At 38.3% G+C, this 24,261-nt stretch overlaps 1 protein-coding gene across 4 annotated transcripts in view; it reads left to right on the plus strand.

The window, feature by feature from the left end:
• The window catches only part of Tet (Ten-Eleven Translocation (TET) family protein), a 443,099-nt gene extending 419,044 nt beyond the window's left edge, over window positions 1-24,055 (plus strand). For all 4 annotated transcript variants that reach the window (XM_071683245.1, XM_071683244.1, XM_071683243.1 and 1 more), the window contains 5 exons: window positions 5,889-6,064; window positions 7,379-7,569; window positions 8,348-8,510; window positions 15,832-16,214; window positions 16,373-24,055. In XM_071683245.1, the coding sequence (XP_071539346.1) occupies window positions 5,889-6,064; window positions 7,379-7,569; window positions 8,348-8,510; window positions 15,832-16,214; window positions 16,373-20,018 (4,559 nt within the window). In that variant the 3' untranslated portion in view covers window positions 20,019-24,055. The remainder of the gene's footprint in view (window positions 1-5,888; window positions 6,065-7,378; window positions 7,570-8,347; window positions 8,511-15,831; window positions 16,215-16,372) is intronic.
• The last annotated feature ends 206 nt before the right edge of the window (window positions 24,056-24,261 follow it).

Consider the following 24,261-nt stretch of genomic DNA (forward strand, 5'->3'; position numbering starts at 1 on the left):
TACCTCAACCCTACCTCCTCGCCCAAGGCGTCTCTTCTATACTGGCGAGGCTTCTGCAGCGCCGAGGAGGCTGGCCACGTCCACCGGGCGGGACGCACAGGTCCTATATAAAGAGTTGTGTGTCCGGTAACGCCCCTCGTAAAGCATCCTAGTGTAAGCCAGGATCTCTTTTTACAAGAGGCATCTGCAGCCCTAGGCTGCGCTACGTCCTGTCGCGGGATGATTCAAACTCCTTTGGAGTAAAAAGTTCTTTGATGGGACTGCGATGACACAGCCTAACCTCGAGTAGACAAAGTCCGGTGATATATATATATATATATATATATATATATATATATATATATATATATATATATATATATATAAATATATATATATATATATATATATATATATATATATATATGCCTTCCATGAGGCCTCTTCTTGAAAGGGTCGTATGTATAACAGATGGCTTCCCGTGATGGTGTCCAGGCGCAACACCATCCCGACTCGTATATTGGGATGCTGGCGACACGCGCGGTTTGTCACCGACACATGGGGTGGGTTAAACCAGCGGTGCACACCCAGACTGGGCAGAATATAGCACGTCCCAGGCGACCCCTCGATCGATATCTTTCTTCAACAGCAGCAGCAGCCCAGCGCCCCCCCTCCCCGACTTCTGGTCAGCAGTCGCCCCGCTTAGCTGACTTCGTTTGAGGCCTTGTAGTGTACCCATTTAACATCAGACGATCGCACGTCACGCCTCCAAACGTCTTCGATACGTGGATCGTGGTTTTATGATCGGCTTAAAGTACGAGTTCAGACGAAGCGTAGGACGAGGCCGAGTAAACGGGTTGGGACGGAGGCGCGTGCTGGAAGGCACGTGTTCCGCTGTCTCCGCTGCTGCTCGTTATTGCCCGGATATCGACCGGTGGGTTTTACTCCCGTTGGCCAGGAACATTTGCAGGCTCCGTCCGTTCGTGTGTGTGTGTGTCGGGAATGGTAAGGGGGTTTTGTGATATTACCTCCTCGTTTCAGAACTGAAGCTTCAGAATACGCAAATACTCATCATTTAAGAGAACTGGGTTGCAAAGGCGACCATAATGAGTCGTTCATGAGGGTGTGTGTTCCTCACAGACCCTGGCTAGGAAATGAAAAGTTATCGGTGAGATGAATGCGCTGCCGCGGATGGAAGGGGTGGCCTGATAACCACACGACAGATGTTACAAGTGCCAAGAGCACCTGCAAACACATTTGTTCCACGCGCACATCAGCTGTTCGGGGAAGCGACGCTTGGTCCTTTCTGTGGAACAGGAAGGGTTTCTGCCCATGGCAACACTGGAGGAGTTTTCCAATGTTGTCACTGAATCTCTTTTTCGTATTGTGTGACATTGGTCATGTATGCCAACGTTCTGTGTTTGCCTGCTTGTTTACGAGCAGTTGGCGCACAGTTACAGTTGGTGTATACCAGCTGTTTGCAAACAATTACATTGGGCATTGTAGTGCCGTTTTCATATATCATCGGTCAAGTACACTAAGAAATATTGTTTCCTTCTTCGTCTGTAGCACAACAGTTGTATATACCAACACATTGTGTACATCGGTAATTGCGTTTATAAACATTTAGTACACATCGAGTCTACAACATTGTATACGATGATATATTGCCTTAGCTCACGATTTTGTACATACATGTACGTTGATTTGTTCCAGTATATTACTTGTAAGATTAAACCGAATACCCTCTTTTTTTTTTTCAATCATCTTACAACATACGTTTCAAAAGTATGTATGTACTCGCGTACGAAATATGCTTACTGGACGCCCTAACCTTCAAAGGTCGTATCAGTCTTTCTCTTCTTTATACAATTTAGTTTTCTCCACTGTGCTTGAGATCGTAATGGACAACTTCGCAAAAAACCTTCGGATTCTTTGAGTAAATATTTATGACAACGTATATGAAACTTTAAAGGCACAGACATTATTCCATATATCATGGAAGTTCTTTATGACAAAATTATCGGTGCAAATAAACGCTCTTTTTATCGAGACGAAACTTGTGTCCGTCATTGATGATTGTCGAATAATCCACCATCAGTTTGGAAATAGATTCTGGCCAATACAGTTTACGCTAAGATTTGTATTATTTCTTAGCTTTAGCTTCAGTCAGAGGACGAATTCCCAAAACCACTTTCAAGCACTGACCTGTTGTGGATCTCTTTACCTCTACTGCCAGTGGTTAGTACCAGCATATTGACTGCGTTTGAAACTGATGTAATATCTGTACCCATTCCCTAAATTGCTTTTTACCAGCGCAGAGGCACATAACGAGCTTTCGAACGTACAATCAACCTAATCGGAGATAGCTTTCCCGGGCACGTTTCTTAAACACCAGACAGTTTTATTCCGGGGTCAGGGTTAAACTTCTCTTGTCACAGTTCAACTTTAGGGGTAGCCTGTCTTATGAAGTGTGTAGTTGATTGTGTGTCTATGTGTGTATGATGCCAGAATCGTATTTCCAGTTCATCACCTTTCCATCACATATCGTAGCCGGATAACGCAGTGCCCGTTATCGCACTCGTTGATAACCAAAATGCAACGTAATGAATTTTGCCAAAGGTTTTGCTAGTAACTCGAAATACAATAGCATTCTTTGGTAAGTGGCTTTTATAACTGTGCCTCTAAATGCAGCTGTGTGAATTTAGGGAAATTGACTTTCGCATAGCTTTCGGAATACTTTACACATATTCTGTACATATGCCGGTGAAGCACGTTGATAGCTGTGAGCAGTGGACAATCGAGCGGAACTTCCTAATTACCCACTGTAAGTTGTGTGGTACGCTGATTCCAATGTGATTTAATATAAATACAAAAAAAAACCACGCGTGGATTGACCACAGGCAACAACTAGTACCTTGAAAAATACGAGGCATGGTTGATCTAACGCTACTAAAACTCCACCGAGCTGCGGTAAAAAATTGAGGGATATGTGCGAAGTTGGGCAACTGGACGGGTCATTGTTTTATCCCTTGCGTCACAGCAGCCGGCGGCCATCGCTCCTCTGAGGGCACGGCTTGTGTATCCCCCCCGAAGTTAACCTACTTTATCCTCGCACAACGAACGTGTGTTAAAACTAGAAGGATTTAGCATGACCAAGCCTTTGAAATCAGTCTCCTTCAGCTCAAGTATACAGTGCTCATACACTTATACTGCAGGGAAATGAATCACAACTTTTACTTCAGAGTAGACTCAGGTTAAACTATTCGTTTGTAAGAATTTTTTTCACACAGGAAGTGTGCATTCCAGTTACAAGCTGATTTAGAGAGAGAGAGAGAGAGAGAGAGAGAGAGAGAGAGAGAGAGAGAGAGAGAGAGCACCATATATTCTTGGGATTATTTTATCTTTTTTCTACCGGTTGTTCAGCAAAAATGCTTGATGACCATCATCATCATAGAAAGTACTGGACGCCCTTACAACAAAGATTGTCTGGTAGGCTTTCGTGAAGTCCCGTAACTATAGCAACATTATATAAGCTGCAGTTACCCCCCCCCCCAACGCGAGACATTGGTAACGCTGTCAATCAATATGCTAATGCTGTTGATGTTAAATGTCCAAATTGGAGGATTCTAAGCGTGCTGAAATGAAGCTAATAAACATGTGAATGCATACCATAAATCTGGCACAGAGGGTTGTTTAGTGTCCTTTCATGATCGTTCGGTTACAGTACCATCAATCCTTTATGATGAATGCGTCACCAAACCACTAAAAAGCGAAACAAAATGAAAACCAAATTACGTCATGAGAAAATCGCGTGGAAGTCTGCCTGAAAATCAATATTGGACGGACAGTTGCGAGGGTCTGGGGTAACAGAATGGTAGACCCTGGTAGTCGCTATGGACGAAAATTTCCTGTCACTGCGTATATCATTATCCCGAACGGACCGGGATGTTTCAACATTATCTGCAAACTACTTACACTCATTGGCAACCTTGCAGCAAGCCAGTATGACCAACCCGTTTGTGTGCTAGGAAACAAAAGGGGGAAAAAAAGTCGACAAACACATTGCTCTGTAAGGAGAGTTAATATGGAAGAGTTTGAGGAGCAGTTTGTGATCCTAAAGTAATAATATACATGAGCTCTGTTAATGAAGTATTTCAAACATTTTTACTACAAGTGCATCTTACATTGTTAAGTCTCTCTAAATATTCCTTTGTAATTTTTATATTCCTTGCTTTTTTTTCCTATCATCTAACTTTGACATATAATTTACAACCAAAACCTTTCTTTCTAAACTTATCAGAGAAGAGTGTGTCCATTTGATTTTATTTAGTGTTTATTGTTGGATGGATATGGGAAATTTATTATGTCCAGTTATGGTGCTTCTTCCCTAATGAACTAGAGGTGGCCTTTACATCCTTTTGGAAATGTTTATATGAACTAATTTCCTCACTGTTAGATGTGAAAGGCTGTGTTTTTCTGTGATATTATTTACTTATTGAACAAGGTACATATAAACCACACCATTTCACACCAAAATTATTTATGTCTTTTAAGAGTAAAAGAAAGGAAAAGTATTATTTCATCCCTTATACTTCTTGACTTTTTAGAAAATATTTTTCTTTCAGATTTTGAATTGAAAAAAAGCAAGGTACACTCACTTATTGTATTAGAAATTTGAGGAAATATTTTTCAAATATTAATTAGCAATAGGAATCTTGATGTACACCTATTGTATTTCAACATTATGGAAATATTGTTCATTCCAAGTTTTGATAAGTGCTTTAAGTTGATAATCGTCTGTATGTGGATTAAAGTGTTACAGAGTAAAACAGCATTTTATTTGATGGTTTGACTAGTAATAGTAATCACCAAGTGGCTCCATAGTAAATCACAGCAGCTTCCATTAGTATGTCGTAATGTGAGTGACCTGAGGCTGTTGAGTAGTTATTTAGATGTCTAATAACTGGCTCTTATGAATATAGTTATGAATATCTTTCTGAGTAGTCGTTATATGTCATATTTTGAATATGGTATTTAATAATTGTTTTCTGTGAGGAATGGAGGTGTCTCTCTGTGTTGTAATAACACTACCACTGTTCCCAAAATGTACTTACTTTATGCATTTCATTAGATCAGTACACAAACTACCTCTGGAGTGAAATTACTTACGAGTGTTTGGAGGATCATTCCAAGTAATTTTCTTGTTGGCAATTGAAATTAACCAAGTACATTTAAGGGGGATGACTATTTATGTATTTAAAAATGTTGTATATATGCATGGGCAGTACAGCATTTTTATAAGTACTGCCGTAAGGTACCTAATCATCAGCTAATCATTTTAAAACAATCATTAAGTAAACAATGGAATTGAAAAATCATGACCTGATCTTGGCTATGTATATTGCATTATATTTATTGCATGATGCTTTGTGCTTATTTATCGTACCTCTTCCTTGCATCTGCTGGTAGACTAAGTTACTTTGCTTGTGCCTGTGTTAAGCTACACATACACGGATTTTTACAAGGCTTCGATTTAAAGGTGAGTTGTTTTATTATTTTATCATAATTCTGACATAGAAAAGTGTAATAATGTACTTTCTTGTCATGATTATTGTCTTAGCTTTCAGTGACTTGTTGACATAATAATAGACTATTTTTTTTTTAAATAAGAGCCTATAAAAAGAATTATGCTGATAATTTATGATTCAGGTTTTATGATACAATGTATTTTTCTTTCAAAAAGTCATGATGCTGTACCAGAATGAACCATAACTGAACTTAACAATAGTGTTTTATTATTAATTGCATCAAAAGAAGTAGGACTGTATCTTAATGAAGCACAGTAATGTCATACTAGTTGAAATATTTGTGAAACTGGTTTTTAATTTTCATATATAATCTTACAGGTACCCCAGACCCTGGCCCAATCTACAGCCATCTTGGGGCTGCATCTACTCTGTCAGAATTACGGAGCAAGATAGAACAGCATACAGGTCATTCAGGCACTGCTGTTAGAATAGAAAAGGTTATATATACTGGAAAAGAAGGAAAGACAGATTCTGGATGTCCACTAGCAAAATGGGTAAGAATATGATCATTATGTCCAAGTACTATCAGCAAAAGGTCCTGTTTCTTTTTATCATGTACAGAAGTTTTTACAAACTATATTATGGATTGACTGAAATATAATTCTTTGACTTGCACTGGGTAGGAAGTCTTCCTCAGGAAGATGGGTGTTCCTGCCCATTCACCAACCTGTATCCCTGGGACTTGTGATTCTGGTTCAAGAAACTGATCCCCAGTAATAATACAATGCACAGTATCATATTATAGCAAAACAAGGGTCTGTCCGTAAAGTTATAAGTTGGATGCTAAACATATGAGATGAGTTTGTAATTTTCAAGGTCACAGAGTAGGGTCAGAACTTTCTAACAGTGGTTGTTAGTCACAAAGTAGAGTTCTGCGACAGTAAAGATGGTTGGGGAGAATGTCAAGATGTATTTTTGAATTGCTATAATGGGAATACACACAAAAAAATTCCCAAGAGAGGGTAGAAGGACTGGGGAGAAGGGAAGTGAGAACGAAACTAGGGATAGGTTGAAACCACCTTGAATAGTTTAGTGGAAGTGATCCTGTAAGATACAAGACCATATACATTTTCATTATTGTTTTGTGTAACTAAAAATGTGGTTTAAAGAGGTTTTAAGAGCATGTGACATATAGGAAATTTAACTTGGAATGAAAATCAAAGGACCTGCCAAGCTGGAGCTAAAAATGAAAGCCATAACTGGAGCATAAATTGAAATATCGAAAATTATTGTGATAATTAATACATGAAGCATCAGAACACCACTTATAAATGAAACTGAATCAAGTGTAAGTTAGTGATGAATTAAGTTCAATTGTGATTAAGAGGCTCCATGGTGTTCACAATAAGCTATTAGTTAAGAATGAACTACATGGATAAGTGCTGTAAAAGGGAAATGAGAACAAGAAAATTTTCTTTGCATTAAAATTAGGGAATATGCTCAAATTTTTTCTTCAAAAGAATGAAAGGATACTTTAAAAAGTTTTTTATGATTTAAGCCATATCATTTGATGTAAACAGTGAAAATGTGGAAGAATGTGAGGAATAAGATGGATGTAATGAGAGGCTGAAGCTTATTGAATGACATTGGAGGTCAGAACAGTGATTGTCATATGGTGTTGGGTGTACAGACTGGATTTTTGAGGTTAAAATAATGATGAATGATGTGAGGTTAGAAAAAATTAAAGAAACAAAAGGTGCTATTGACTGCATAATAGTAGTAAGTTCTAAAAGAATAAATTTATCATGATCTGGGGGAAGTAAGCATGCCACCCATGGTCAAATTTTCATAAATTTCTCACCTTTCAGGTCATACGTCGAGGTGGGCCAGAAGAGAAGACACTTGCAATAGTGAAGCACCGAGTAAAACACACTTGCTCTTCTACTTGGATTGTGATTGCTCTTGTAGCCTGGGAAGGAGTACCCTTACCAATTGCTGATGATCTATACTCCATGCTTGTCTACAAACTCAACAAGTTTGGGACTCCTACTGAAAGAAGGTAAGACTAGTAACAAACTAGATTGCTTAGTATATATGCAGTAAGATTTCACATCAGTTTTCTCTGCAGTTTCTTTTCTAGTACAATCACATTTACACTTATAAATTCTTATGAATATACAGTTTTGAAACTGCACAGAAATAAATGTTTATGGGAAAATCGATAAACTTGATTATTCTTCAATAAATCATGTAGATTATATAATCTTATGTCAACACTTTATGATGGTATTGAAAGTTCAAGAAAGGGGGTCCCATAACACATTATGTTAGTATAGAAAGTTCAAGAAATGGGGCCCCAGAGCTCTAAAACTCTCCCCAGACTATACAAATATGTCATCATTTATTAGTACACCTGCTATCCATATTTGGCAATGACATTTATCAAGATTAGGAAAGTATCAGGTACTGTCTCTGGGATGAGGGAACTTAGTAACAGCAAGAGTGATGGAAAATTTTGAGAACTTTATCTCCCAAATATGGTATTGATAGTTATTTACAGGAATTTGTGAAAGTCATTATTTCCAACAATACCATGTGTTAAAAACTGCAAATGCAAACTGTGCATCTGAATGGGGTATATGAAAAATGTAGCTGATAATCAGATACAGCAATCACACATTGATAATACTACTGGCAAAATTGAAATAGAATATTGGATATATATTAAATTACTAAAGTATATTAAAATTCACCTTAAATCATTTGCCTTAAAGTAATAAACAAGTGAAGTACTTAATTCATGCATTATGTTTTCAGATGTTTACACTTTTCCACAGATGCGGTGTTAATGAAGAGCGTACTTGTATCTGTCAAGGACTAGATCCAGAAACATGCGGAGCTTCATTTAGTTTTGGTTGTTCATGGTCTATGTACTATAACATGTGCAAATATGCTCGCAGTAAAACTGCAAGGAAATTCAGGCTTACAGAAGAGCAAGAGGTATGAATGAATGATCTTTTTGATACGAGTAAATTTTTCTGTATTTGTAATCTTTATAAGGAATATAATTTTATGGTCTATGAGAGGTTTTATATAATACTGGATGTAGCCGAGATATAATACAGTACACTCTTGATTATCTGCATGTCATTTTATCCATTCATATTGAAACCAGGCTCCTAAAATTCCAGTATAATTATGACCCCTCCAAAGAAGGTATAAAGTTGTAAGTCAAAAATAGTTTATACTTTAAATACAGAAGACTCCCATTAGTTTGCAGGTTCATCTCTTGAACCTCCCTGATACTAGCGATTAATAAACAAAATTTGTTACAAGTTTATGAAAAATGACTGATAGATATCTAAACTGCATAGAGAGGTAATTACACATGCCAAAATAAGGGCAATAAAGTTTTTAAGTGGTACCCATCCACTCATATACACATATGTATACACAAATGCCCATCCATGTGCATATACATATATATATACATATCAACATACACTGGTGACTGAGTTTGGTAAAGTGTGTGGAAGAAGAAAGTTGAGAGTAAATGTGAATAAGAGCAAGGTTATTAGGTACAGTAGGGGTGAGGGTCAAGTCAATTGGGAGGTGAGTTTGAATGGAGAAAAACTGGAGGAAGTGAAGTGTTTTAGATATCTGGGAGTGGATCTGTCAGCGGATGGAACCATGGAAGCGGAAGTGGATCATAGGGTGGGGGAGGGGGCGAAAATTTTGGGAGCCTTGAAAAATGTGTGGAAGTCGAGAACATTATCTCGGAAAGCGAAAATGGGTATGTTTGAGGGAATAGTGGTTCCAACAATGTTGTATGGTTGCGAGGCGTGGGCTATGGATAGAGATGTGCGCAGGAGGATGGATGTGCTGGAAATGAGATGTTTGAGGACAATGTGTGGTGTGAGGTGGTTTGATCGAGTAAGTAACGTAAGGGTAAGAGAGATGTGTGGAAATAAAAAGAGCGTGGTTGAGAGAGCAGAAGAGGGTGTTTTGAAATGGTTTGGGCACATGGAGAGAATGAGTGAGGAGAGATTGACCAAGAGGATATATGTGTCGGAGGTGGAGGGAACGAGGAGAAGAGGGAGACCAAATTGGAGGTGGAAAGATGGAGTGAAAAAGATTTTGTGTGATCGGGGCCTGAACATGCAGGAGGGTGAAAGGAGGGCAAGGAATAGAGTGAATTGGAGTCATGTGGTATACAGGGGTTGACGTGCTGTCAGTGGATTGAATCAAGGCATGTGAAGCGTCTGGGGTAAACCATGGAAAGCTGTGTAGGTATGTATATTTGCGTGTGTGGACGTGTGTATGTACATGTGTATGGGGGGGGGGGGGGGTTGGGCCATTTCTTTCGTCTGTTTCCTTGCGCTACCTCGCAAACGCGGGAGACAGCGACAAAGTATAAAAAAAAAAAAAAAAAAAAAAATCAACATACACATGTATACATACACATGAACTGACATATACACATGTACATATTTATACTTGCTTACCTCATCCATTCCTGGCATCACACTGCCCCACAGGAAACAGCATCGCTGTCCCCCGCTTCAGTGAGGTAGTCCCATGAAAACAGACAAAAAAAGCCACATTCATTCACATTCAGTCTCTAGCTGTCATGTTAATGCACTGAAACCACAGCTCCCTGTCCACATCCAGGTCCCACATACCTTTCCATGGTTTACCCCAGACATTTCACATGACCTGGTTCAGTCCATTGACAGCACATTGACCCCGGTATACTACATCGTTTCAATTCACTGTATTCCTTGCATGCCTCTCACCCTCCTTTATATTGAGGCCTCGATCGCTCAAGTTCTTTTTCACTCCATCCTTCCACCTCCAATTTGGTCTTCCGCTTCTGCTTGTTCCCTTTACCTCTGACATACATATCCTCTCTGTCAACCTTTCCTCACTCATTCTCTCCATATGTCCAAACCACTTCAACACACCCTCTTCTGCTCTTTCTACCACACTATTTTTATTACGACACATCTCTCTTACCCTTTCATTTCTTACTCGAAATCTAGAAATCTGTAGGTTCGTTTCTTTTAGACGCTTATGGCAATTCAAAATCCAAATTCTTATGATTACAGAAAAAGTATTATGCATTGGTTTGAGAATTCCCTTGGTAACATCTCAGTGATCTGAATTTGAAATAAGTATCCTCAAGGTAGTGAATTCCATGTTTGTCTTGTTTCAGTAAACAAATCATTTTAATGATATTTCAGAGATTTAGATCAAAGAATATGGCATGAGGTGGTGATTTTATAAAGTATAAAGAATAAAAAAATGAGAAAGATCTGAAGTACCAACCATATCGAAAGAGTAACATTTGCTCATTTCAAATTCCATCTAACCAAACAGTATTGAGACTTTTTTGCTGACTGTATATACATAGTCACCAATACCATACCTGTAATGTTATACAGCTAAGCCCTAATATATTCACCATACTGAACAGAAATTCTAATGATAGCATGCCAACATGGAGTCCTGTTGTCTACTCCCAATGTGGTTGCTGGCTATGGTGGTAGGGATCCTATCACTGGTTTTTCAAAAAGTTTGTGATCTTAGTTTCATTTTTGGGTTTTAGTTTTATTCGAAGACCTTAAAGAGCTTTCACTATGACCCATCTCAAAGGCATCCTTATCAGTGGATTTGTCAGAGTCTAGGTGGCCTTAGGTAGTTTTCATCTTGAAGCCATTGTAGAGATCTAAGTTTGCCTCAAACCACAGTTATGGCATTTATTTTCTGTAATTCCATGAGTAAAAAGTGTAGAAAAATGCTCACAGAATAGAAATTGGTAATGCCTGTATGAACACATTTTAGACCATGAACAGCATTTTTTTACATCTATAGTGGATGCATTTTCAGTGAAAGACGTTGACTTTTGCATTGCCAGTAATTGTATAATTTAGGTAACTGCACCAGGCAGAGTACAAATTATAAATACTGCAAACTTTTGAGAGTCTTCTGTACACGCATTAGTGCAAAACACTTCAAAATTCTAAGTTACCAACATAACAGGTTTCAGCAATAAAAATAATACATATACTGTGTATAGTAATGTATGGGCATTGTTCTATGAATCTTTCAGTATTCACAGAATAGTACTATTTCCTAATATCTAAATCCCAACATTATAAAGATAACTGAGAGCCTTTTGCAATATATGGATATGAATTGATTAGAAATAAGTGTTACAAGGACGCAAAATGCTTTTCAGGGGTTTGCAGTAGCAGAAGAGTAAAGATGAAAAATGTTTAGACAAAATATTCCAAGGAATATCCCAAAATTTACAATTAGGCAATCAGCCATAGAGGCCTTCATTTTACAGTGCCCCAGGCTCCATCGACTTGCCAGGCATGTTATGATTGTATTCTGTAATAATTCCATTTGAAAACGGGTAAATACTAGGTTATCCATTTCTTTGCTTATAGGTTACTTTACAGGTAGAAATGTTCTCCCATCATAAAGAAATAGAAGACACTTGTGTATATGAGCCAAATATCCTCTGCAGAAAGAGTTTAGATTCTGGAATCATTTCTGAAAGTCTGAAACTTACTTGTATCACCCCTTTTTACACAGATGGAAACAAAGTGATTAAAAAAGAAAGAAAAAACTAGAGATTGATAGCATTAACATCATACATTAAAATCTTTGAACATGTCCTTAGAGGCAAGCTCACTGAATCTATGGAAATGAATGTTACATAACTTAGGACAACATTGTTTCAGGGTGGGGAGATCTTGCCTCTCAGTTGCTTGACCATTATGATGATATTGTTAAAGACAAGATATTTGCTTTTATATAGATATGTATATAATATATATATATATATATTTTCCATACCATACATATTCCCCATGGAATGTGTTGGAAATGAAATGTTTTAGGAAGTGGTTTGATCGAGTAAGTAATGAAAGGGTAAGAGAGATGTGAGGAAATAAAAAGAGCATGGTTGAGAGAGCAGAAGAGGGTGTGTTGAGATGGTTTGGACATATGGAGAGAATGAGTGAGGAAAGATTGACAAAGAGGATATATGTGTCAGAGGTGGAGGGAACAAGGAGAAGCGGGAGACTAAATTGAAGGTGGAAGGATGAAGTGAGAGATTTTGAGCGATTGGAGCCTGAACATACAGGAGGGTGAGAGGTGTGCAAGGAATAGTGTGGATTGGAATGATGTGGTGTACTGGGGTCAACGTGCTGTAGCCTAACAAGATATAGTAAAGAAGGCAAACCGCTCATAGTACATTTAACTGGCCAAGATTTTAGAATTGTGTAAAGGCCATTATGTGATTTTCAACAGTGCTAATAACTGATTTAGCTGAACAGCATGTTATGAAGGAAACTTCAAAGTGTGTGTAGAGTGACTTGTATGTTTATATTCTTAATTACTTAGATTAGATTATTTACAAGATAGGATATTCCTAACCTAAAATGGCAAAAGATTTTCCTACAAACAACAACGTTCGAAGGATATTTTGGTGATTTGCTATGTAAGTAGAATTGCTTTCACTGGGTGTAGCATTTCCACTGGCTTACTAGGTTGAAATGAAAAATTTCATGATTGAATTAAGAAAAAATACTGATTGAATTTTGGATCTCTAACCTTGGACATACGATTTGATTCACGTGAACAACTAGTGTCTAGTGTGTTCAAGTTTCACATTGTCTTCTATGTATATGTAAGCTTATTCTTTATTATCCTCAGTGAGATGATTCATTGAGATTAAAATCTCCATACACATTATAGTCTTCATACATGAAATGACTCTTTTTTCATCATGTGAAAAATCATTCCTCTTCCACCGTCATCAGAAATACCCTTGGCAAGACTTGATAAAAGAGACGCATTTTTTGACAACAGCGGTTATAGCAGAAAGCTTCTAACAGAAGACATTTCAAATCTCGTCCTTGATTAGTATTATATTTTGCTTTCCTATGGTGTCAAAAAAGTTTCAAATAATACAGTCCTCTGTTCTTAACGCTACCTCACTAACGAGGGAAATGGCGAATAGTTTGAAAGAAAGAAAGAATTTCAATTTCAGTATGACATAAATGAATAATTGTCATATAGGCTGGTTTTTATATATACTAAAAGACTATGATGGTGTATGATGAGATGGAGCGTTACTCTGGATTAGCAAGTCGTTAGGTTATCTTCTTGATTAAAGTATTTATTCTTGCCACTTTTACCAATAATGTAATTGATAGGTTTCTTAATCTTGCAGTTGTTTCTACAGATGGGCATTTGATTCACTCAAATGAAACACAGAGTAAGCCACTGTTAGACCATCTCAGCTCTCATCAAAGCCTCTCCAGTTTGGTTTCATTAATTGTTATACTCTCACTATGTTTCTTCATGATGAACTTATGAAAAGATTGACCACTTGAAGAGTGCTGGGGGTTTTCAGGATCCACAAGAATATTTGTAGTGGAAGTGAGCATCAGCAACTTGCCATGGTGAACAGTACTGGAATCATTTCTTTCTGTATTCTGTGTTGGAGGATTTCTTTGTATTTATATGGGATTTCCCATGATTCTAGGCAGCATGGGAGACACAGGACACATTTTCTGAAAAGAGGTACTCTCTTTGTTCTTCCTAACCCTCTGACTGAGCCACACCGTTTATATCGAATTTTTACCAATTTGACGAACCTACCAAGTTTTCTGAGTACTCATACCACCATAAAAGAACCTTTCATGTATCTTTTGATATATTCACATGTTTAAAGTTTCATTTTTTAAACTTTTTGTAGTTCCAGCTACATTATCCTTTTATAATGATCACTTTTCCACAAAAAATTGTTCTTGTATTTTTACTTGAAAGTTTGGTTATATACTCAAAGATGTAAGTTCATTCACACTCTCCTCTTAAATGTTTTCCATTCACAAGAACTCCGTACCCTACTAGTGCTTCTTGCATTCTTTCCAATCACAAGATCATTCCTTACACAAACAGTATTTGTCCCAAGCTTGACTTCATTCTCAGCTTTTGCATTCCTGATACCTTTGTAATTCACTATCACTTCCAAATACTTAAACATGTTTACTAATTCTCCAGTAAAATCTATGTTAAACATTGAGAACCTGCCTGTTTCGAAAAGAAGTATACCCTTACTTCCATTTATTTTAAACATCCTCCACTTGTATATCGCCACCAAAATGACCTAATGTTTGGTCCAACTCTTTCTATAATTCAGCTAACAGAATACCATCTTTTGCATACAACAAATGGAAAAGTCCCATTCTGTTTCACCACAATTCAGCTGTACTTAGACTGCTATCACCTTACTGTACTTTCATGTAATGCTTCATTCATGAAATTGTTAAAATAACCATTGTGATGTTACATTGCTTTGAATTACTCACATATATTTCAAACTGCTCACTGATACAGTCATTTCCTCTCAAATAGGCACTGCTTCCAGGATAAAAGCTCTGAACAGCATAAAAGAATTTCATATACACCAGAGTCGAGACTTCCTGCAGCTTTTTCTTATTGATTTGAATTTTACATTTTCTGAATCCAAAAATGCTGCATCCACTTCCTTTTCCAGTATAACTTTTTATACTACTTAGAGCTAAATTGTGGTCATCACACACTTTTCCCCTCCTGAACCTACCTTGTTCTTCAACAAGGGTTTCGCTAATCCCATATAGCATTATAACTCACAATTCTACTTAAACAAAGGGTTTATAAACTTTTCTGGAATGCTTGTCCGTGATTTGTAAAGGCCAGATAGGGTAATTCTTAGGATGGTATATTTCCAAAGCTATGAATTTTTGGCATTTTCTAATAAATATTGTGGACTAACAGTTCCTCAGTGATGAAGTGCAAGACTAGTCTTGTTGGCTTTCACCTTTTTGAAGGAGTTTATTGAAGCAACACTAGTAATTCAAAAGTAGATGAAGTTCTAAGTAAATAGATGGGCATTTTTGAATGGTAAGTGGACTGATGACTGGATAAATGTTTACCAAACAGAAGGTTGTTAGGGGAGATGTTCACTGATATTGTGCATCTAGATATGTTAATGACAGTTTTGTTTAACATTTCTGCACAAAAAGTTTTTACTCATTCATGATTTACGAACTTGTATTTCCTAAGTCTTATGCAAGTAGGTTCAAAGCAATATTTCAAAAGAAACCCTAGATAGATGAGTTTTACCAGACAGATAGATACATCCTCTTAGTTTTATGTATTTTACTGTTATTTGTAGAGATTTAAGTATTTGATACTGTTTTGCATTGTTTCTCCTAGATTAGTAAATGTTAGTCATTAAGTAGTTTTGGATTTTTTTCAGGAAAAAGAAGTGGAACATAAGTTACAAAGTCTTGCTACTGTCATAGCACCTCTATACAAACAGTATGCCCCAGAAGCTTACAAGAATCAAACTGCCTTTGAAGATGATAGTTTAGAGTGTCGCTTAGGGTACAACAGTGGACGTCCATGGGCTGGTGTGACAGCATGCACAGATTTTTGTGCCCATTCTCATAAAGATAATCATAACATGAATAATGGCTGCACTGTTGTAACAACCCTAACCAAACATCGAGGATTTAGCAAACCAGATGATGAACAACTCCATGTCTTACCACTATATGTTATGGACCCCACTGATGAGGCTGGAACTTATGAAGGCTACCAACGCAAAGTTCAGTCAGGTGCTCTCGAGGTGCTTACAAAGTAAGTTATAGACAATCATCATTGGAACCTTTCTAGGCATGACTTCAGAATATGTATATATATGCTGTCTTATGAAAACTATTAATGTAAATATATCATTCATAATAGTCATATTATCTGATGTTCGGATGTGTTACTAAATAAATATTATCTTCTAGATATCCCTGTGAAATTCGACTTCGAACCGAGCCACTCCTCTCATGCCGTGCAAGAAACCTTCTTGCAAGAGGTTTACCTTTACCCAAACGAGGAAGAGGTAAAGACAGAGGAAAAGCAAGAAGTATAGGCATAGGCCGAGGAAGAGGAATAAATGGGGCAAACAGCCCCACAACACAAAGTGTAGACTTTGGTGATTCACTTGGACTTGACCTAGACTTTATGCTAAATGGTATTGACTTCAGTGATCCAAATGAAGTACTAAGCAATTATGGACTTGATGGTTCTGATTATAGTTGGTTATTAGATGTTGGACCAGATAATGATTATGGACTTTCATGTGATTTAGACCAGATAATTTCAAGTAAAGATGATAGTACAAGCAGTGACGATGTAGCATCTTCCAGTCAACCATTAGCTAACGGTAATCATCAAGAGAGTGAGAAGGGTCTCGAGTGTTTGGCAGCTCCAGAAAGCCAGTTGAACCAAAGAGAGAATGCACCTTGCCATGCTTCAACAATTCATGAATCTCATTTGGTCTCAAATGACCCTCCAACTAGTCAAACAGGAAATTCACCTAAAACAGTAGCTGGCCCTAGTGCCTCCCCAACAGTACAAGGTAGTCCTTATCATTCACACTCCTTAATGCCTCCACCTCAATCCCCTGCTCCCAAGAGACCGTACTCACCACAGTCTTTTAATTCTCCTGTTTCATCTCGTTCCACTACACCTTTGCCTCCACAGTCTGTCAGTCCAAGTGCATCTCCTCTTCCATCTCCAACTACTTCTTTGGTCCCCCGATCAACTAGTCCATGTCCTTCACCTTCAGGTTCACCTGCAAGATCTATTACCCCTTCTAATCTTCCAGCTTCAACTAGCCCATGTTCATCTCCCCTTCCATCACCATACCTTAAATCATTCACACCACCATGTCGTTCCCAGTCAACAAGTACTTGCTCCTCCCCAGTACCTTCTTCATTCACAGAATCAGCAACACAGTCACATTACACACAGTCACCTCATAGCTGTCAGTCGTTAATAGCTTCTCCTGCTGGAGGGCCTGTAGGAACAGCAACTCCACATCCTTCCCCTTTTGGCCAAGCTTGTTTTGTCAGCACTCCCCTTACTCCTGTCTCATCTCCAAACCCTCATGGCCAAGGAGCTGCCAACGCTCGGTTCTCACACTCTGTTAATAGTCAACAGCAACAATGTACAAATAAAATAGAAAATCAATGCCACAACTTAAATAAGACTCAAAATGAACAATATCCCCAACCCTCTCAACTTCCGCAAAATACTCCCTCCGCTGCATGCAGTATGTCACATGCGATGCAAAATGGTGTTGATCCAGCTCTGCAAATGCACTACACAAGTACAAATCAGTTTAGTAGGGGACCAAATATGCAAGAAGTAATGCCTTTCCATCAAGATAGGTTATACAATGACCCTTTTTCCAGTTTAACCAGTGATGACAACCCCAGTAGAGGTGAACAACAGTGTAATAAACCCAAGGAACCAGAAACTGTAATCAAATACAGTGACAATGCCGAGAACTTCCATGATCCAGATATTGGAGGTGTAGCCATTGCTCTGACCCACGGTTCGGTGCTATTTGAATGTGCCAAACATGAACTGCATGCCACAACTGCTCTCAAGATCCCAAACAGACGTGATCCAAAGAGAATTAGTCTCGTGTTCTATCAGCACAAGAACCTAATATACAGAAACCATGGCTTGGAGAAGTTTGAGGAAAAGATGGAAAAGAAAAGAAGTGAAGAAGAAAGATTAATCAAAGAGGGGAAACTGAAACCTTCACCACGGAAAAAAAAGAAAATGATGAAAGAAGGTTTTGTGTTTCCAGATGAATGTAACAAAATCCTGAAAATAGAGTCTGAATTCCAAAGGATGAATGGGGTGTCCCATATGAAAGAGGAGTCAAGGATAAGTCCACTTTCAAATGAGGGGCATGGTATAGGGAGTAGAGCTGGGCACCCAGAGGGTCACACAGTTGATACAACACCAGCCATTGTTTATGCACCTTCAGATATGAGGCTTCCTAACCATCCAGATCTTAAATCACCTCCAGTCAGCTATGCTAATTACCATAAACCTCTTCCATCTATTATAGAAAACTCTAGACCCTACAGTCCTAGTTTAAAATTCGGTGTTTCTGCTCAAATCCCAGCTTATTCTGTAGTCTCCCATCCTCCTAATTTAGTTACTTCATTAGCCCAAACACTTGACCCTCAAATGCAGAAACCCCAACCAACAGAAGACCACAGTTACAGTGGGACACAAAATTCACATGGTAACTATAATGGGGAGCATCGCCTACCTCCCTTTAATATTTCCATGCAGGAATTCAATCCATTTAATTGTGTGCCTAATCCAGATGGAGATCCATTCCAGCCTGTTAGCCATCAACAGCATCATAGTTTTCCAGATAGATACATTCATCAAAACAGCAACACTAATAACACTGCCCCAGTGACAGGGTCTCATAACGTCTCGAACCATTCTCATAATCCCATGAATAACCCAGTTCGTAATCCAATCAACAGTCCTCGTAGCAGTGCAATGCAAAGTCCTTATGGCATACCAATGCACAATCCACATGTAAATTCTCTGCACAGTCCCCATATGGGTAATCCAATGCATAGTCCTCTTAGCAATCCAGTGCACAGCCCTCATGGTAACCCAACTCAGAGTCCCCACAACTCATTGCTTAGTCCTCATGGAAATTCTCACAATTCACCCATGCTAAGTCCCCATGCAAACCCTCACACCACTCCTATGCTAAGTCCCCATGCGACCATCCCTGGGACATATATGCAAAGTCCCCAAGCAAATCCTCATAATACATCTGTGCCTAATCCCCATGCAAACTCCCAAAATACACCAATGCAAAGTCCCCATGCAAACCCTCAAAGTACACCTATGCCAAGTCCCCATGCCAACCCTCAAAATGCACCCATGCCAAGTCCCCATGCCAACCCTCAAAACACACCCATGCCAAGTCCCCATGCCAACCCTCAGAATACACCCATGCTAAGTCCCCATGCCAACCCTCACAATGCACCCATGCCAAGCCCCCATGCAAACCCTCAGACTACACCCATGCCCAGTCCCCATGCAAACCCTCAGATTACACCTATGCTTAGTCCACATACAAATCCTCTCAATACCCCCATGCAAAGCCCATATTCAAATCCTCAAAATATGTCAGTGTCAAATCCTCATATAAACCATCATAATACACCAATGCCAAGCCCCAATACGAACCCTCAGAATACTCCAATGTCAAGTCCCCAGAACACACCGATGCAAAGTCCTCATGCAAATCCCCACAATTCATCAATGCCAAGTCCTCATGCAAACCCTCACAATGCATCCATAGTAGGTCAAAATCAAGGCTACCCAAACCAAGTTTCCCAACCATCTTATGGTTTGACACCTCCATATAGCCCTAGTCCCCATGGCTCTATACCACAAGGAACCCCTCTCCCTAATTTCAGCAGTGTTTCTGGTAATTACAACCCAGTGGCACCACGAGCACCCCCTGCCCACCCAACCCCCACCTGGTCAGAGATGAGATATGCTCCGCCTTTTAGAGTGACTGGACCCTACAGTGAATGGCCAGGGAGTTAAGAGTGTGGTCCCAGAATTCCCAAATCTTGTTATTCTCAATTCTTGCTGTTACTATATTACTTCTCAAATGCTGTGTAACTTTAGTGTTTGGCTGTGAGCTGGCTATAGAAGCTCAAAATGTGGTAGCTGCGGTGTAACTGGTCACAAAGAGTGAAAACTTACTTTCTGTTCAGATATAGCACTAGTCGATATTTATTTATTGTGACTGAAATAAATGACAGTTGTTCATTGGAGAGATACTATGACTGTACAGTATGTAACCTTTTGCCATATCACAAGCCATTACTTGTGTAATGATCTCATGTGAGTGAAAGATGTCTTGTAGAACTTTTGGTGACAATTCTCATTTTTATTGATGAATCAGTTGTATAGTTGTAAGGTAGTCTTACCACAAGTGTTGCTTCTTAGATGGCTTGTTTATCATTTTCCCTGTAAATAGTATGCAGACTGTTTAGTTTTTAAAATAAGGATTTCCATAGTTCTGATAAATTAATTTTGAGGAAATACAATGCAAAGATGTTTGTTTAAAATTTGAAGATATTGAACCTGATATTTAACAGACATGAGGATGTCTGTATATTTCTGGTGATGTTTAATACTCAGAAGTGTTCTCTGAATGGTGTGGGGAATAATCAGATGATTGCTCAAATATTCTCCATTGACATTTGAATTTTTTCTTTTTTTTTTTATGCATCACTTTAAGCCAAGATGATTACTAGTCTATGCAAGGCATTTTTAAGAAATTTAGCCATGTACTTTATTTTTCTTAGGATAATTACTAACGTATTTTTGGCCAAAAGGAAGGCCTTGATGATGTTATTGTTTTAGGGACATTTAAGGACATGATCACCAAGTACATACAAAGTACACCCATTCAGATTCTCACATCTAATTTCAAAAGCCATATAAAGCAGTTGTGAACACATCTCCCCAGCCCAAAGTTATTGCATCAGAAGGGCAAATTTTAGGTCCCTTTATATCACGTTCTATTGCATAGCACTGTATTGATATAAAGGCACTCGTACATGCATATTTTCATTAATGTGCTATTAAACTGGTTAAAGCATTAGAGAACAGTGGCAACATGAGCGTGATGTATTTGGGCCTTTACTAAGTAACATTCTAGACTAAGTTGCCAGTGGGCATAATCTGAATGAAGCCCTCCACAAGAGTGTAGCCAAGACATTAATTCTCCTAGCAGCAAAGCTGTGAGCTTACCTAAAGCATTTTCTTTGTTGTTTCAGCCTGGAAGACCTTATTATGTTTTAAGTTTATCAATATAAATTCATCTATTTCATTAACTATATTTTTCTTTTTATACTTTCAATATAACCAGAAGGAAATCATTAGATGTGAGATGATCCACAAATATCTTTGCAACATAACGGTTTCATTTATTCTAGAATTCTCTCACAGGACTAATGCTGGTGTCTTGGCTTGGCTACATTTGCCTCTGTCGCCTTACTATCGCCATCTCTTGTACAAATAACGTTTTGTGCAGTCTCCTCCTTCCTTTACTGTCTCTATTAATTATTCTTGACAATTGAGGTGCACTAGTTCATAATCACCCTTTAGAGATAAAAAAAAAAGCTGTAATTTTTGGATAATATTACCCCTGTGCTACATGCGAAAGAAGAGTGAAAAAAATAAGCTTGAGAATCTTTTTGTATTTTTACATGCATTTTGATACTTTTATTGAAGGCAAAAGTGAAGTATTGTTTCGTAGCAGTACCTATGAGGCGGGATGTAGAGAGGGGTTGGGGTGGACCCACTGGAATGAGCTCTGTTGATGACGTCATGTATTATTCATCCTACTACGTTTTAAAAGTGGCATTGTGCTCTCTGGGCAGACTAGAATGCTTTCGTTTGAGCATTTCACTGTGACATTACGATGTCCAAAGATGTATAAAAAATGTCCAAAACAGTGAAAAAGTGCAGAAAATCACTGTCGATAAATGACAGGGGTAGTAACTGTGAGGTGTCCTTCTTCATCATATTTAAAAACTCATCGAGATATTACATTTCGCCTGAAGCTGCACATCTGGTCATACATACATTGCCACTGTTGCCTTCCTTCCTGGTGCCCTAATGTAGTAAGTAATTAAATGCTTGATTGTTGGATAAGTCGTGATGCTGGATTATAAAGTACAAATTAAATACCACCCTCAATTTTAAGTTATAGTGGCACTCCTCTTTACACCCCGCAGGCTTAGTTGAGATATCTTTAAATATTTCTGTCTCTTTCCTATTTGAATAATCTCTGTCCATTTTTCTATCCTGAAACCTAGTCATGTATCTGTCGCAGAGACCCCATCGTTTGATTCACGGCTCATCCCATTGCCTTAGGCGAGATGTATTTTTGTGACATTAGAATGGTATTTTCTATAAATGAATATGTTACTCTTATTTCATTTTTTTATGTAAATGAGCGTTAAGGATGCAATTAAGGATGCAATTAGGGACTTCAACGTCTTCATATTCTATGTTCATAGTGACAAAAGTGTCATTCAGCTAACCACATTAATAAAAAGTGGCAGATAAAATTCAAACTTAAATATGATCAGAACTATGATCCAAGTGTAATTTACTCTGTAATCAGTATTACGCACATATTCTCTCGTATTCTCTGCTCAGTTGTCACAGAAACACACTATTGATGACTAAGGTATCATTTCATATCTTTCCACCTTTTTTTTCTTAGGGGGTTTCTGTGATGAGGCTGACTCTTATTTAAACTTATCTAATTCCTCGACTCCCACTCCAATAATCCTTATCTGACCATAGACGACAAAGTTTGAACTTGAATTCAAGGCAAAGAGAAATGAAATGATGATGGCAGTGTTACTGATAGTTGATAAAGTTTCATGCTTGTACATACTTTATCTTAAGGTAGCCAACAGTTATTATCGTGAGGGAGTGAACAATGATGGGTCTTGTGAAGGGTTACCATGAGCTCCAATTTTCTGTTTAGTAACATGAGACAAGTTACTCTCATAGTAATCTTATGCAAGGTTCATGATGTTGATTGCGTCACCATTATGAATAATGATTATAATCAATGTGCTGATAGATATGCTCTTTTTCCCTTTGCTGATAATTATGTTCTGTTTTAGATGCAATAATATATAAAATTGTTTGTGCAGTTTGTCAGACACTCCGCTGTTCGTTTCTACCATATTGCGGTAGTCCACAATAGCGAAGAACTTTGTAAGAATTTCAGATTCGGTGCTCTCCTAAGGACGCCTTAGCGCTGATAATGTTATTCATGCAGAATTCTTGTAGCACATGTGACAATTATTAAAACCTTGAACCTTAAATAAATTTCAATGAAACTATCTTCATTCTATTATGAATAGAAAAATAAGATTCATTGCAATTAAAGTTAGGTTCAATATAGTAGAATTTGTCACGCGTTTGTGGACCAGCCCTGTACAATAGTCCCGCAAGGCCCCCACACTGTGGCCTGCGGAGCCCCCACCAGGTACCCCCCCAAAAGGACTGTGGCTAAGAGGCTGGTCATGGACAGGTACTGGCAAGGTAATGGTATGGAGGATATGGTACCAGCAACCAAGAGTGCCTCGCAGCGTCGGATCTGAGTGTCCCTTTTAGGTCAGTTCAGTAGTTTCAGAGACACTCAATGTAGCAGATTTTCTGTAGATATCGTGGAGCTCTAGCAATATTGGAAATCCCTGAAACTGCCTGAACTACCGTATACCACATACAGAATGTTTTCTTGTTGACTGTTGCATGTTATTGTGCCAACATTTTGGGTCTCTCCACTGAGTTACCAGATAATCAAAGTTGCTAGATGCCTATAGATTTTTACCCTATTTAAACACAAACCACATTGTTATTCATAGCCTAAAAATCTATAATTTAAAGTGAATCTCACTGAGGACCCAATTACCACTCAGCCAGGCTGTGGTGCACTGATGGTTGCGATAGAGTTAGTATACTAGAGTAGACCAAATGTAGATGGAACATGTATCAATAATTATGCTGTCTATGTTCTCATCCTCAATAAATGATCAAAACAATTTGCTCTGGTGCTTTTACTTTTTAACTGATTTCAGACTGATCGGGTTGATTTTTTTTTTTTACGAAAACAGCAGTGTGAAGGAATTGGGTAGTCACTGCTACAAGCTTTACTAACAAAACCAATTGGAAAAAGTTGTACTCTCAGGGCTTTGGTCTTTGTTCAGCATGAGAGTGAGTGAAACAAATTACAAGAATTTAAGTACAA

The sequence above is a fragment of the Panulirus ornatus genome, chromosome 36 (assembly GCF_036320965.1).
Source record: "Panulirus ornatus isolate Po-2019 chromosome 36, ASM3632096v1, whole genome shotgun sequence".
Taxonomy (NCBI): Eukaryota; Metazoa; Arthropoda; class Malacostraca; order Decapoda; family Palinuridae; genus Panulirus; species Panulirus ornatus.